General features: G+C 45.0%; 1 protein-coding gene across 1 annotated transcript in view; it reads right to left on the bottom strand.

Annotated features, from left to right (window-relative positions):
* The window catches only part of ANO2 (anoctamin 2), a 415,077-nt gene that overhangs the window by 27,430 nt on the left and 371,424 nt on the right, over positions 1-16,223 (bottom strand). The window contains exon 20 of the mRNA XM_075553136.1: positions 15,342-15,487. Coding sequence (XP_075409251.1) covers positions 15,342-15,487 — 146 coding nt within the window. The remainder of the gene's footprint in view (positions 1-15,341; positions 15,488-16,223) is intronic.

Raw genomic sequence — 16,223 nt, 5'->3', positions numbered from 1 at the left:
ATCCAGGATCTTCTATTGGGTCTCTGTCAAGAATGGTCAGGATGAGTGGGGCGCCACCTCATTCTTCTGGTCGCAGGTTTGAAGAGGTTGCAGTTCAGGTGGGTTATTAGTTGGTTTCGTCTTTTTTGCTCTTTTGCTCCAAATACAAGTAGAGAGGAATAGTTATATATCTCAGTCAGTGGTTCTCAACTTTCCCAATGCCGCGACCCTTTCATACAGTTCCTCATGTGGTGGTGACCCCAACCATAACATGATTTTCACTTCTACTTCATTACTGTCATTTTGGTACTGATATGAATCAGGCGACCCTGGTGAAAGAGTCATTAGACGCCCCCCAAGGGGTTGCGACCCCAGGCTGAGAACCACTGTCCTAGGGGGTGGCTCACAAGTTTTAAAGACCTCATGGCAGACACGCCAAACTGGCCTAAAGAACACTGCCTTTGTGAACGACAGTCGACCAAGTGTTCCCATCGCCCTTGAGCCAGCAAACCAACGCAGTGAGCTATTAGAGCGTGTGTCGGAAGCCTCCATAAATGTGCTCCAACCCCAAAGTTCGTTATGTACATGGATATATATGTAACACGGAACACACACAAACTCATAGATACTTATGTCCATAGATACACTAGGTGCCCTGGTGGCACAGTGGTCACACATTGGGCTGCTAACCGAAAGACCATCAGTTTGAAACCACTAGCCACTCCGAGAGTAAAAGACGATGTTTTCGCCTCCCATAGTTACAGTCTCAGGAACCCACTGGGGCAATTCTACCTTGTCCCACAGGATAACTAGGAATTTTAAGCCCCTCGTTGGCAGTGGGTAGAGATAACACCTATCCATGTATTTACTTGTGTCTGCTTTTCTATGCATATATGTGTCCACAGCTACCTACATTACCGGACGCATAGTTTTTGGTTGGATTTACTTTTGTTGCAAAATTGTATATGCTATTAGACTTTCTATACTTCTCACTTATCCACCCTTCATTCATCAACATGGTTAAGTTGTGAGGTCCAGGCAGTTAAGACAAAGGTGGGTTTATGTGAAAGTGGAAGATGATTGTATCGGATCATGAAATGGAGGATGACTACATCACTTACATTACTGTATAACTCCCGAATGGCTTCATTACGTAACTGCCAAACCATTAAGCATCATGGTGCAGCCCAGTTGACACAGAAATTTAACCATAACCATTCTTCTCGCCTAGCACCTTGATCTTTGTGACTCCCAGGCATACGTCATAAGGGAGAAAAATAGTAGATTTTCTTTTGCCATTGTCATAAATGCAAATTGCCAGCGAATGAAATCGTCGACATAGGGGGAGGAAGGTAATTCTTGGGAAATTAAAAAACATATATTCTAAAAGTAGATGACTGCCTACCATCAGTCGTTCACTTGTTTCTAAAGCGATGACTAGGCACTGTGAGTGTAGCACTCGGCTATACTCTTGCTCTTTTCCTTAAATATATTTGGAGGAAGGCCCCCCTTGTACACACAGATAATGTAAGAGCTGTAGGCCTCAGAAGCAAAGGGAAAGAAATGACCTGGAACTCACCCTACTTTCAGAAATACTGGAAGGGACACTGGAAGCAACCTGAACTATGTTTAGATGCCTTTTGAAGAGGGTGATGGGATGCACACTTCGGGAGCACAGATACTAAAATTGGAACGAAGAGGGTGATGGATGCCAGGTTACTCAGCAAGATGACTCAGTTTATAAGCACGAAAGCTCAGGAAAAAGGATTTCCTATTTCTTGGGACCATCCGTTTGAAGCTCATGTGCTCAGTGGAACAGAACATGCGGCTTTCACTGCTGATGGTTTTGCAGATATTTTGGAATCTTTCATTGTCTGCAAGTAAGACGCCGTTGGGACTAATTTTATACTCGGAGGCTTCTTTGACAAGTTTGGAAATTACCTAGTAAGGTAATTGTTTTCCCCACAACTGTCCTAGCGATCTAGTGGTGCTGTACTAGGAATGCCACGAGGGAGTCTCTTTAACAAACACTTTATCTTCTCAAAATGGAAGAAGTCAGAAGTCCACATTGGGGGACGGCCCCTGGGAGAAGACTTTCTCTCTGTTAGTTGTAGAGGAAGGTCCTGGTCTTTTCCCAGATGGAATTATAACCACAGGCACCGAGGTTAAGAAATACAACACCTATTTTGGGGATACATAATCCAATTCATAACAATGACCCAGGAATATCAGAGTTGACAGAAACACCACCGATCACGGAAGCCATCCCCAGAGGAGCAGCCCCAGTTCCTTCTAGTCTTCCTTTGTAAGTACCCACTTTTCAGTTGATCATCCCCATGACTGGGAACTCAACTATGTCCCGAGACGGCCTTCCCATAGCTCTCTACTCTGTGTTGGTTGTGAAAGAGTGAGATGTTGGGGTATTTGCTATACAGTGTTATTTTAGCAATAACTGGCATGATGTGTTTTGCCTGCACTATCTAGATAATTGCCCAGGCCCACTATTCTGTGCTGGCATAAAAGACTCTCTCTTAGGAGGCTGGATTCTCTAATCCCAAATATTTCAATATAAGTATATTTGACACATCTGGGGTGGGGTGGGGGAAAAGATGAAGCTCTCTTCTCCTGTGAAGATTTACATTCTCAAAAAAGCACAGGTTAAAAAAAAAAGCACAGGTGCCGTTCTAATCTATCCCATAAGGTCCCTAGGAGTCAGCATGGACTCCATCGTGGGAGCTTGGTTGTTGAGGTAGGGTAGATTGGCCCAGACAAATGTATGTGGCAGAAAGATCTGTACATCTTTGATGAAGACGGTCAACTCTGTGACGGCTGGCTCGCGGGTTAGGTGCTGTGAACTCATAAAGCACAAATCTAAAGCTCAGGATACTCATCACAAGTTAGTGAACATCATGAACCCAGGCTGTGGGCCTCAGCCTCAGGGAGGAAACATCAATCGCCTGATTATTTATACAAAATGGACATGGTTTCATCAAGAGGTTCTTTTAGAACTTGTTGCTAAATTTCCCTTTCAAAAGCCAAACCCACTGCCATCGAGCTGATTTTGACTGGGGTGACCTTAACTAAAGTTCATGTGGTCGCAGAACATTACGGAAGCAAATGGCCTCATCTTTCTCCTACTGAGGGGCTAGTGGGCTGGAACCACTGACCTAGTGGTTAGGAGTCCCCAATACTTGCCTCACAGGAGTATTCACAAAACCAAACTCACTGCCATCGAGTCAATTCTGACTCATAGCTACCCTATAGGACAGCGTAGATTACCCCTGAGAGTTTCTGAGACTGTACGTCTTTGGGGGAGTAGAAAGTCTCATCTTTCTCTCAGAGAGATTGGTGGTTTCGAACTGCTGACCGTATGGTTAGCAGTCCAATAGGTAACCACTGTGCAACCAGGATACTAGGATTCCTTAAATTCCTCTTAGAGGATCATCATTTTTACTTATAGAGAATTTTAATTTCAAATGCCCCTGTGCAGAAAAACTCGAATGGCTACATGTGTCCAGAGAACATAGCTCACAATTCTTTAAGCAACTAAATAATTTCCTCTCATCAGACCCTGAGGGAAACCTCCATCTGGGCTATGAGGGGTCTGTGGCCCAGGAGCTTTGAAGCACCTATCTGAGGTCAGGGACAGTGATGATTAATGTCTGGGCCAGCCCAGGGGCCAGCATTCTTTTCTCCCCTCAGAGAGGGGGGAGGGAAGGCTACTCTTGAAGTGCTTCTTAATAAGCTCTTCAGGAAAAGGGTTTGATATTGGAGATTCCCTCGAAAGCTCCCTGCTCCCCTCGCAGGTTTTCCCAGCTTAATCCCTCACTCTCAGGTTTCTCTTTGTCTGGAGCCAATCCATCCCACCACCAATCATGCTCAGAGGTAGTTCACTGCCCTCCAAGCCCGCGCCACGGGCGGACTTCCAGCCTGCCCCCACTCCCAGCTTCCCCTGCACCTAAGGCCCCCTCCCCCAAGCCTGCTGGGCCTGGGGCCCTGGTTCCAGCTCAATTTAGAAAAATGTAAATATAATACATCCCTCTCTGCCCCCTCCCCTCCACTGATGACCTGCCCTACCATTACAACTGACAGGCTGGGAGTGGGCTCAGCGTACTTCCTGTCTGCCTGGGTGGTCCTGGGGATCACGTAGAAGGAAGCTGACAGCTGAGGGCAGGGCCGGCATCACATGTCAGGCTCACCAGCGGGAGGAGCAGGCGTCTTGGGTTCCTCCGCTCTCCTTTCTGCTCAAAGCGCAAGACCGGGGACCCTCCTTCTTGGAAAGGGGCAGGTCTGGCTGGTGGGAGGGGAAGAAAGAAGCCTCCTCACGTGACCTCATCCATCTCCACTGGAGTCCATGTCCCCCCAGGTCCTGAGGAATTTCTCTTGTGCCATAGTTTGGAGAGGGGCTTCCACCGCAGTCATGGGAGTGATTCTGGAAGGGACCCTGGGGTGCTTGGCCTGGAGGTGCAACATTCAGTTGGCATTTAGGATGCCAGCCTGGAAAGACCCCGGGGGTGAGTTGGCACAGAGGTTTGAAACTTTTTCTCATTGCAACCTTTAGTGAAATATAAGTGTATTGTGTATGTGTTAGTCTGGGTGCTTTAGAGAAACAAATCCACAGAAACTCATGTATAAGACAGAGTTTTATATTAAGGTTAAGTGTGCATACCAAGAAAACATCCCAACCCAGTGCTGCCCAAGCCCACAAGTCCAACATTAACCCATATGTCCAACACCAATCCACAAAGTCCTCCTCCATCTCAAAAAACACACACAATGATGCTGAATGCCAGAGAAATGCCAAGTCAGTGAATGTGTAAGTATCTCAGCACTGGCAGGGTCTCCACATGGGGACTCCAGCACCCAGGGCTGCATCGGGGCAGGTCCATGTGACTTCTCCTTGGGGATGTCTTATAGGAAGTCAATCTTGCCACCTGAAGCAGGGAACTGGCTAAGGCAGCTGTACCTTGGTGCGACCATCACAAAGCAAGAGACAGGAGAACTCGAAAGGCAAGGCTCCCGGAGACATTGATCCCTCCGCCCTTCAATTAATGCCACATGCGTTTATCGGTCAGGTAGTCACGATAAACTAACTACCTCAATGTCCCACTCCCTTCCATCGGTTTGGGGCATGCTGAAACCCCTCTTGCTCTTACACTCACAGGAGCATGTTGGGGGTGCGAGGAAGTTAGGGTGACTTGTTTCGTTTTGTGGTAAAGCTTTGTTCTCAATAGCAATGCAACACGCTCTAGAAACACTGCACAACTGCTTATGTCCACAGGTTCATGGGTTGCCGCACTGACGGGTAGAGCTCAGGATCTGGTCCAATGCCCTACAAGAAGGGTCCTCAAACTTTTAAACAGGGGCGAGTTCACTGTCCCTCAGGCCCGTAGGAGGGCCGGACTATAGTTTTAAAAAACAAAAAAACTATGAACAAATTTCTATGCACATTGCACATACCTTGTTTTGAAGGGAAAAAAATGGGGCAAAAACATCTGGCGGGCTGGATAAATGTCCTCGAGAGGTCACCTGTGGCCCAAGGGCCATAGTCTGAGGACTCCTGCCCTACAATGAGGAGGAAAGTAAGGCCCGCAGAGATGCAGTGACTTGTCCAAGGTCCTACTGCTGGTTAGAGACAGCAATGGAGTCCCACCGTCTCTGCTGCCCCGCGCAGCACATGGGCTGAGGAGACAGGCAGCGCTGATCTCACCCGACAGAGGTCATCTGGAGAGAAAAGGGGTGGCCTGTGATGAAGCTTCTTTCAGAAACAGGCATCTAGAGAAGCCAGAATCAGAAGTGTGTTCACCGTCTTCAGGTCCTAGCTAGCCATCGAGATGGTAAAAGCTATCGATTCTAATGAGTTTGGTGGTGGTGGTGGTGGGGGTTTATGTGGGCTTCAGCCTTGGCTCCCATCAAGCTGTTTCCCAGAGGGGCTAGCTCTGATTTCCCTGGAGAAAGGCCTCCACAGTGGGCCTGGGGTGGGGGAGGGCAGAGGGGATAGGAAGAAAGGGTGGGGGAGACTTGGAATGGGGAAGAAGGCAGAGTAAGAAAGACAAGGCTAAGCAGCACTCTTGATAATCCACTCACTGGATTATCAGCCCATAAGTAAATGAGAATTGATAGCCACGACTGGACAGTGAGGTTGTTTCGGCTTAAAACAGGGAAAGTTAACAAGAGGTCAGTTGGTGTCCTCATTTATTCGATTGCTCCTTGACAGACTGATCTCCCGCTTTTTTAATGCCCTTGCTGTCGTGGGCACATGCATGGCCCCGCAATTCAAGGGGAACTTGTCTTCTCAGCAAATGAGGTAACGGCAGGCTTGGCTATGCTACCCAGGAGCTTGTCTGAACTCCTGTGGGGAGGGAGGAGCTCTAAGAAGGGGATGTGCTGTAGAGCAGAATGACCATAGGAGATGGGTTGGCACATAAGCATGGGACCAAGGCATTGCAAGACCAGAGGCATTCCTAGGAGTAGAATGCAGGCTGTAGGGGAAAGGATCTGGCTCACTTTGTCAGACTATAGGCTCTGTATAAGGGCCTGGGGTTAGATTAATTGAAGGCATGGTCCATGGACGGCTTGCTAAAGAATATGAGCACCTTGAACTTTGAGGGGTTCAACCAAGATGAAAATTACATTACATGCAGGAGAGAATGCATTGGGCAGCAGTAAGAATTGCAACCAACCGTGTTGAGGGTGTGGGAGGATAAGCAGTAGATGTAGTACACAGAATCCTCAGTCAATGAGCCTCCTCAGCAGCGGTGCAGACTTGTGTTGCAATGATGCTCAGCAGAGCTTAGTTGGAGACGAAGACAAACTGGGCAGGAAAGCCTGGTGACTTACTATTGAAAACCAGCCAATGAAAACCTCATGGCTCACAATGGTCCAGTCAGAAACGAATCATGGGCCTGGTGCAGAAGTGGGTCGTTTCAATTGTGTGTGAGGCCACCATGAGCCAGGAGACAGCTTGATGGTAACTCAAAGGAATTAAGGAGATGTTGGGGGTTGTCAGCTCGGGAGGATGGTAAGGCCATGACTGTGATAAAAAACTCAGGAAAACACTCAAGGGAGCCATTGTCCTTCATGCAGAATAGTTCTCACGGATTTTCCGGTAATGGATTATTGTCCTTGACTTGTTTACAGTCTCCAAACATACCTGATGTGGTTGCTGGGCGATGAGTCCCTTGTTTCCAGTCTAGAGTTCGGTCTACCTCAGTAGGTGGTTTCCAAGATCCAAGGGTATTTGGTAAGAGGATGGGTAACTGGACATCACACATACTCAATCAAATGGAGGTTGCTGAGACCTGGCCTTTCTGAGGCAAGCACAGTAAGGGGAATTTGCTCTCTGACGCAGAAGCTCCCTTTCTGTAAACGTGTGCCCATCTGTCACTGCTCTGAGACCTGTAGCTCCTGGAGGCCATGTGTCTTCCTATTCCTCTGTGTCCTCAGTCCCTCACATAGGTCAGGACATTGCCTTTCACTCAGCCATGCTGCTGAGGAAAAGACATGAAATTGGAGTTGAGGTTAAATCCAAGGCTGAGACAGAACATTCCTCTCGGTCCACTTTTACTAATGACTTGATCCCTGAAGGGAAAGAGGTAAATTAAAACCAGCAGTGACTTTTCTTGGAGGGAAACCCTGATAATAAACACGGCTCCCTTTGGTCTGAAAATTGCTGCTTATAAAGAAAGATGTAAGCACAACTACGGTGAGGAGGGAGGCCTAAGGACTGAGATAGGAGAAGCTAGGTTTCCATGTTTCCTCTGGGAGAATTAAAGACGTAAAGAGCCTTTCATTCAAGAAATATTTTCTAGAGCTCCTAATATGTACCAGGAATCATACTAAATATCAGAACTGGAGAGAAGAATAAGACATAGACGCTGCTCCAAAGCAGAGTTTAGGAGAGCCCAGGGTATCACGGGAGAAGAATCAGAGGATGGGAGAATCAGAATTTGTTTTCGAGAGAAGATGCATTTGAACATCTCAGAAACTACCCTCATGGAAAACACATTGAGATATTATTTTTTTAAAACTCATTTATATGAAAGCAAAAGTTCACCAATTACTCTCATGCGAAGATGAGGAGGCAGGTGAGGGGCGAGAGTAGGTCACTGGAAAGCAAAGAAGGAGAACGGAAACACTGAGAACTTGGACACAACTGGGGAACATAACCAGTGTCCCAAACAGTGACTTTGAAATTGTTGGATGGGAATCTATTTTGTGGTGTGCATGGTCATAAAATACAATGAAATCGAGTTTTATAAACACATACATAATACGATAAAATTCAGGTGGAAGCAAAAGACAGAGAGACAAGGATATGGGAGTCAAACCAGCTCAGGATTATCCTGAGCAGATTTCTCCCCAGCTCTACCTGTACCAGTTGCTACTAAGTCAATCCCAACTCGTGGCGATCTTATGACCATCAGAATAAAACTAAGCCCTAGGGAGTTCTCAACTCCCAGAAGTAGATCCCTGTCCTCCCCCCCGCCCCCCAGGCATCTCTGGGTGAGTTTGAATCTCCAACCTTCCAGATAGCAGTCGAGCATGTTAAACATTTTCACCACTCGGGGATTCTTCTACCTAGCTGTCTATCAGTCTTTTAGAGAGTGTTCTCATCAAACAAATTCCACTCACAGTGATCCTACAGGGCATGGTAGAACTGCCTCTCTGGGTTTCTCAGACAGCAAATCTTCACAGGAGTCGAAAGCCTCGCTTTTCTACCATCTGCCCAGCCATATAGCTAATGCAAAATAAAAAAGAAATCATGGAGACTAAGGCAGGACATCGACTAGCTAACAGATGTACCTCAAAACAGCAGAGTTCAAACTTGAAAATTCATGGGACCCCTCAGATGCAACTTCAGGGGTCCTGATGCCCTTGTCTCTGAGGTGGACTTGTCCAGTGCATGTCCACCAGCTGATCTGGAGAGTACAGGGCCCTCTGATCTTTCAAATGGCTAATTTCTATTCCAAATACACGAGTAAGCACTGATGCAAACACACATGCCAACCACACACTTCCCTTTCTGCTAGGTCTACGTGGTGTCAGCCCGCCATCCAGGCTCCCCGGGAGTCAGAACAGACTCGATGGCAGTGAGTTTGGTTTTCAGCAAAGATCGTTTGCCAGGCGGTAAGTTCATGACTAAGAAAAATGAGACTTTGACTAATGGCCGTGTGAATGCTGAAGAAATGCAACTCCTCGCCCCCATTAACAGCCTGAGGTCCCCAAAGCTTGGGCTGTGTTTCAGAATCTGGAGGAAGGCTTCAGGGAAGATAATTGACATCCTGAGCCAGGAAGACGGTGCTGATTATTTTGGGGCTGTCGGGGGAACAAAAGCTTGTGGGTTTTAGATAAACAGATGATAAAAAATAAAAAGCGCTCATTTGAGATTCCAGACTTGTCAAGTGAAGCCCTGGGGCTTAGAGTTCTCTGGATGGACAAACATCTTGGAGTGTTTATGTCTCAGACTTCTAAACGTCCTTCTTAGATCTGCCTTGGAGACAGGTATCCCCTTTCTTTAAACATACTCCCCGACCCTGCACAAATGGGATGGGTCAAACCAGTTCTAGACTAAAGGGAAAGACAGCGGGCTCCTGACAATGATAATGGCAGCTGATATTCATCGAGAGCTTCCTTGGTAACGATCCTGTCTTCACTGCCTTGTCCTCAGAACAATGTTATGAGTAGGTACTGTTAACATTAATCCCAACTTATAGATGAGGAAACTGAGCTTGGCGGACTTTACACGGCAAGCCCAGAGTCACACAGCCAGCCTGAAATGCTAGTCCAGGGCCCTTACCTCATACCGCTTAGCCTACCTTCCTTGCTGAAGCAGCCCATTTGCAAAAGCTCAGCAGTCCCGTTCTTGACTCTACGTGGGGACAAATGTCCCTTAAAGGTAGAGACTATAATCCAGGGATAAAAGGAACGAAAGGAACCTAACAGAAATGTTCTCATAGTTATATAAAAATTGAAATAAAACAACCATTTCTTTAAAACTACTAAACAGTTTAGCCAAGACGGCCTAAAGAATTTGTTCCGTGAGATTCTGTGGAAGGCAGCTGGGAAAACAGGTGCGTGATGCAGGATTTTTATCCAGATAAGATTGCATTGATGTCAGAACAGCAAGGGGAACAGAGCAATGAAGTCCCCAGGGAATACCAAAAATAGACTTTGGGGCCAGGGCGTGGTACACCATCAGACTGCACCGGAAAACACTCCTAAAAGCCAATAAACAGTCCTTGAACTAACAAGCTTTTCTTTTTTTGTCATTGGTTTTTCTTTTTGTTGTTTTATTTTCTTTTGCTGCTTTGTTTTTCCCTGTCTTGTTTTTCTGCGTGTTATTATCTCTACAGGTCTGTCTAAATAAGGTAGGCTGGATGAACAATCTGAAGGAGAAAACAATGGGACCAATGGTTCCCGGGGGACCAATAGTTCCAGGGGGAAAGGTAGTGGTGTTAACAAACCCAGGGACAAGGGAACAATAAGTGATCCAAATTGGTGGTAATGAGTGTGTAGAATGCCTGGTAGGGTTTGATCAAGGGTAATGTAACTGAGAGGAATTACTGAAACCCAAATGAAGACTGAGCATGATGGTGGGACAAGAGGAAAGTAAAAGGAAACAGAGGAAAGAACTAGGAGGCAAAGGGCATTTACAGAGGTCTCAATGCCCACGTGGAAGAAGCACACCAGCCTGTGTGATGATGAAGTGTCGAAGAGATCAGGTATCAGGCATCAAAGAACAAAAAATCATATCATTGTGAATGAGGGGGAGTGCAGCTTGGGGACCCAAGACCCATCTGTAGGCAACTGGACATCCCCTTACAGGGAGGAGACGAGCCAGTCAGGGTGCAGTGTAGCAAGAATGAAATATACAACTTTCCTCTAGTTCTTAAGTGCTTCCTCCCCACTCCCCGACCATCCACTATCATGATCCCAATTTCACCTTACAAATCCAGCTAGACCAGAGGATGTACACTAGTACAGATAGGAACTGGAAACACAGGGAATCCAGGACAGATGATCCCTTTAAGACCAGTGCTGAAAGTAGTGATACTGGAAGGGTGGAGTGGAAAGGGGGAACCGATGACAAGGATCTACATATAACCCCCTCCTTGGGGGATGGACAAAAGAAAAGTGGGTGAAGGGAGACATCAGAAGTGTAAGATATGACAAAATAATAATAATTTATAAATTATCAAGGGTTCATGAGGGAGGGGGGAGCGGGTCGGGAGGGGGGAAATGAGGAGCTGATACCAAGACCTCAAGTAGAAAGCAAATGTTTTGAGAATGATGAGGGCAACAAACGTATAAATGTGCTTGACACAATGGATGGGTGGATGGAGTGTGATAAGAGTTGTATGAGCCCCCAATAAAATGATTTAAAGAAAAATATTGCATTGATGTCAACTTGAAATTTTGAGAAGACTGTCCTAGTCTTCAAACGTTCTCTCCTTTTATGTACTTAATCAGTATTTGGTAAAAGAAGAAAATAAAGGAATAAAAGGAGGGAGGGAGGGAAGGAGGGAAGGAGGGGAAAAAAGGAAGGAGGGACGTATATTTGGGTTTGCTCACCCCTCGTTTAGCCTTACAAACATCATTCCACACTTACTACCAGTTTCCTAAAGGGAAAAAGAGAGTTCATACGTAGCTACCACATTTGTTAAGATAATCTTCTCTATATGACCTAAATGGAATGCACACCTTTCTGGACTTTAAGAACCTCCACTGATTCTCCTTCTTACCCAACTGGCATCTTGCTGTCCGTTGTCAACAGTGACTCTTGTCCATGAGGCTCTTTGTACTTGCCAGTCTTTTATTTGGAATGCTCGTCTTTGTTCTTAGCATTGTTCTATGTAGCCTCAGAAACAGAAGGGCCCTTGGGGATCATCAAGTTCAAAACTTCCCATCTAGAGCTGGGACCATTCCTGATCCACCATCAACCAAATCCTGCTTTGAAAATGATCTTTTATTTGCCTCTAAAAGTTATTACAAATTTAGCTCGGTTAAGAAACTCTCCTTCATCAATGGATCATTCATCTCTCTCTCCATCCATTCATCATGCACTCACCTTGGTCGGCCAAGAAATTCAGTAGTCCCTGGAGAACATGAATGAGTCATTGTCCCTCCCACTGCTCTTGAGAAGCTAATAGACTGGGTCTGATAAGAAACAGGTGTGTGAGCACAGCAGTGCTACCGCAGTCCGTAAGACGTACGTCATCAGTGTATGTGCCAAATGCAAAGCTGAGGCAGAAAAGCACACTCTTCTTCTTTGTTAATCATTTTATTGGGGGCTCATACAACTCTTATCACAATCCATACATACATCAATCGTGTAAAAGCACATTTGTACATTCATTGCCCTCATCATTCTCAACACATTTGCTCTCCACCTAAGCCCCTGGCATCAGCTCCTCATTTTTTCTTAAGAGTAGCAAGGACAGAGTCAGCAAGGCATTTCAGAGGCAATACTTCAGAAATTGAAAATTAAACAGGTATCTTGGAAATATTCAGACCAAGAATTTGGAATGGGGCAGGTGTATAGGATTCAGATTCTATTCTATACGGATAGCTCTTTCCTGTCAATGATGTCAGGATATTGAATAACGTGGGCTCACTGAAAGGGACTTTTCAGATGTTGCCTGTGGCTGGGGAAATTAGTCAAATGTTTTCAGAAACAATTTGGCAACATGAATGAAGAACACACTTAGAACTAGTAATCACACCTGTGGGACTCTTGAGGAAATCATACTAAGTGTGAAAAATATCAAATGCACAAAGACAGTGTATATATTATAGCACTGTAACTGGGGGGAGAATTGAGAAATCAACTTCACCCCTTCATTAGAAGATAGGCGAAGAAACTATGGTACATCTATTAGAGAGACTCAGATGCACCTATTCATTTCCAATCTCATGTGACAACTAAGAAATATATGTATATAGATATAGTGCCGAATAAAAATGGTAGAAAATATTATTACTAGTTTAGTCTTACAGTCATATGCATAACAAGAACAATAAAAGGCTCTAAGAAATGATACCAAAATGCTACTAAAAGTTGATCTAAAAAGAGGGAGACTTAGGAAACCTTTTCCCTTTGCTCAAATTTTGTATTATACAGTTGTCTTATTCCCTTAAAACCTGCATGTAGTTTTAATCGATGGATTTCATGCTCTACAAAGTTGATATGAATTTCTTCCAAAAGTCACCATGTCTTCTAGGTTTTTTTTCCTCCCCTTCCCTTGAAAATGCATGCCCAAGTGTGAGGATATAGTGAATGTCTATTCAACACACAGTAGAGCTGACAAACTGGAGTACATCTCCCTGACCTTCACTTTCCAATTGTCTCAAGACCATTACAAGATGCAACCACACCAGACACTTCATGTAGCTTTGATGTGTGCTAGAACCTATGCTAAGTGATTCTCAGATTTTAATTCATTCAAAACAATGGTCCCTTGTGATATATATAATTATTAACATTTTATTTTGAGCTAAGCAAATTAAGAAACATAAAGGTTAGCCACGTATCCAATGGTATCTAGCTGATTGGTACATAGCTAGGATTTGAACCCCAGGTGTATACCTCAAGGGTCTTGGCTCTTAAGGAAAGGAAATAGCCAGCGAGCTAGCCAAGCAGGCAGGCAAGCAGCAAGTAAAACCTATATATATATATCTGGGGAGTCGGTGGGGGACTAGGCAGTAGAGTGGATGAAGTAAGCTAGAGCTCAAGGATTCCCATGTAAAACCCCTTCTCAAATCAAAGCCTAATGCTCTGCCTTGCAGAGCGCAAGATTGGCAGATGTAGAGAGATGGAATCTGAGTAGTCATCTCTGAAGCACATATCTGGCTCAGCACTCGAGAGGGATTAGAAATACCACTTCGCTGAAGGTGAAAAGCTTAACAGAGCTAGCGGTTTCCATAAACAAGGCCTTGATAGTGTGTCTTTGCCTATTACTATTGTTTCTTCTCTGGTGAGTTTATTTAGATTACAAAGCTCCCATTTTGCCTAGAATTTTAGATACCTCAGGATTAGAGCAGGTCTTCCAGGGTCATCCATTTATATCCGGCACATTCTTTCACCTCTAACACACACACACACACACACACACACACTTTCTTATCAATATAACAGGATAAATTAAAATCTATTAGAAAAAGGGAGTGCTTTCCCTGGTACATGGCAAGGCACTAATAACCCTCAATGAAAAGTGATGAATCAAAGGTGGGCGCGGGCTATGATGTAAACACAACCCTAGTTCTAAGAAGAGTAAATCCTGAATCAAGTACTTCCTGATCCTTTGTTGGTTCTGATGGTTTCTCCGTGACATCTAGATTGAGTAATGGGTTACATGATCTAACCTGGCCTCTTGGTAAGAAGCCCTAATCTCACAGGAGCTACGTGACCAAAAGGCCAGCAGTTCGAACTAACCAGTCGCTCCACAGGAGGAAGATGCAGCAGTCTGTGAAGATCCACAGCCTTGGAAACCTGATAGGACAGGTCTACCTTGACCTATAGGGCTGCTTTGAGTTGGACTTAATTCAACACCAATTGGTTTTCTTGGTTTATGATAGCCTGTGTTTTTAATTAATTATACCCAGGTCTTACAAATAGACTTCTAAACTATCCATCCCCAAACAAGACCAATACTAGGTAAAGTAACCAAGAACTCAACCACAGCTGGTGTCAGTTGGGACACTTCCTGTATTAGCAATTTCAAGATGTGGGTGCCGCCACATGTGAAATGCTTACGTTCCAGCCGCCAGCTGATACGCACTCCTGCCTTGAGCATCGCCCAAGAACAATCAGGAGCTCTAGAGCTCAAGGCTTTCCTTTCCCGAAACCTCCACATAAGGCAACCTCGTTTTTGTCCTGAAGAACTGACGTCTTACTCCATCTTGCCTAATCAGTCTGAGGACTTGGCTCAGTGCCCCAGGTCAAGGATGTCAACAGACAAGTTTACTCTTCACTCATTGAAATTGTGATCTTACATTTTAAATTTTGTTATTATTAGTGATGAGAACCATGGGAAAGATAGATGAAGAAAAAGATCCTCATCTAGGAAATCTAAGAAATTTAGATTTCAAAGATGAGGACAGGAAACTCAAGGTTAAGGTAGAATAATCTCCATATCTTTTGGTTCTTATTTCAGAGTTCTTTCTATAAATATGGCATGTCTTCTTCAATTGATCATGTCCTATTGAAGGAAACATGCATAACCATGAAGCTTATGGAGGGGCAAAGCTGCTCCTGTCCCTGTTACACGCACGCACACACACACACACACACACACACTCACACTTGAGAGAACCTTTGTCTGAATGCGTCCCCAAGGTAAGGGAAGAAGCGCAGCTCTTACTCATTTCCATGTACTCCGGAGTCAGTCCAGTGTATGGTTCCAAGCTGTGGTCCAGGTCCCACTGCTCGGGATGTTTTGACTGAGCAGAGTCCGTTTCTCCGGGTTCTGTCTCATCTTTCAGCTTCCGAAAGAGTTTCTTTAGCTTCCTGGAAGAGAAATGGAACATTCATCGAAAGACTCTGGAGGACAGGGTTAGTTTTATAGACAGAAAGGAAGACAATGAAGTTGTTGACCTGAAAGCTGTCTCTGATCCAAGGACAGAGAAGACAATGGGGACTATGATATTTCTCCTGAAGATGAGCTCAGATAGTCTTTACCCAATAATAAGATGCTACATCAACAAGGGGCAGGCTGCTTTAAACCCAGGGAAATGTTGAGTTTGGGTTCGGGTTTGCTAAGCACAGCAGGGTTGTTGGCCTTTTCCATCCAACGCTGAGCTGGGTCAGTCTTGGGATTTAACAGCCCATCAATCCGTCTCTACCTGGGGAGGGCAGGGAGTGTCCAAACACAGTGGAAAGATGCTCTCCTCCTAGTGCTCCTAGGTCACACGTTCTCAGGTTTTACTAACACCAATTATACCATCTTTCTAGTTAATGCCAATTCCAATCTAATCCAGATCACATTCAGGACACAATAACAATGGCCCAACTTCTTGAGGTGTGTGAAGATTAAGTAACATAATGTCTATACGATCCTTAGTGTAGTCTCTGGATACAGTAAGTATTCACGCATCGCCCTCCCCACCCCCACCAGGTACTTTTAAAAATTATATTGTGGGTTGGATTAAACCTTACAGAGAAAATCTGCTCTCCATTCAAAACGATTTACACATTTTGCATCATAAAATTAAGAAGTCCAGTTAATATACTCAGTATTATTCAA

The sequence above is a fragment of the Tenrec ecaudatus genome, chromosome 6 (genome assembly GCF_050624435.1).
Source record: "Tenrec ecaudatus isolate mTenEca1 chromosome 6, mTenEca1.hap1, whole genome shotgun sequence".
Classification (NCBI taxonomy): Eukaryota; Metazoa; Chordata; class Mammalia; order Afrosoricida; family Tenrecidae; genus Tenrec; species Tenrec ecaudatus.
Note: the sequence above shows the minus strand (reverse complement) of the source record. Positions and strands in the feature narration are given on the sequence as shown.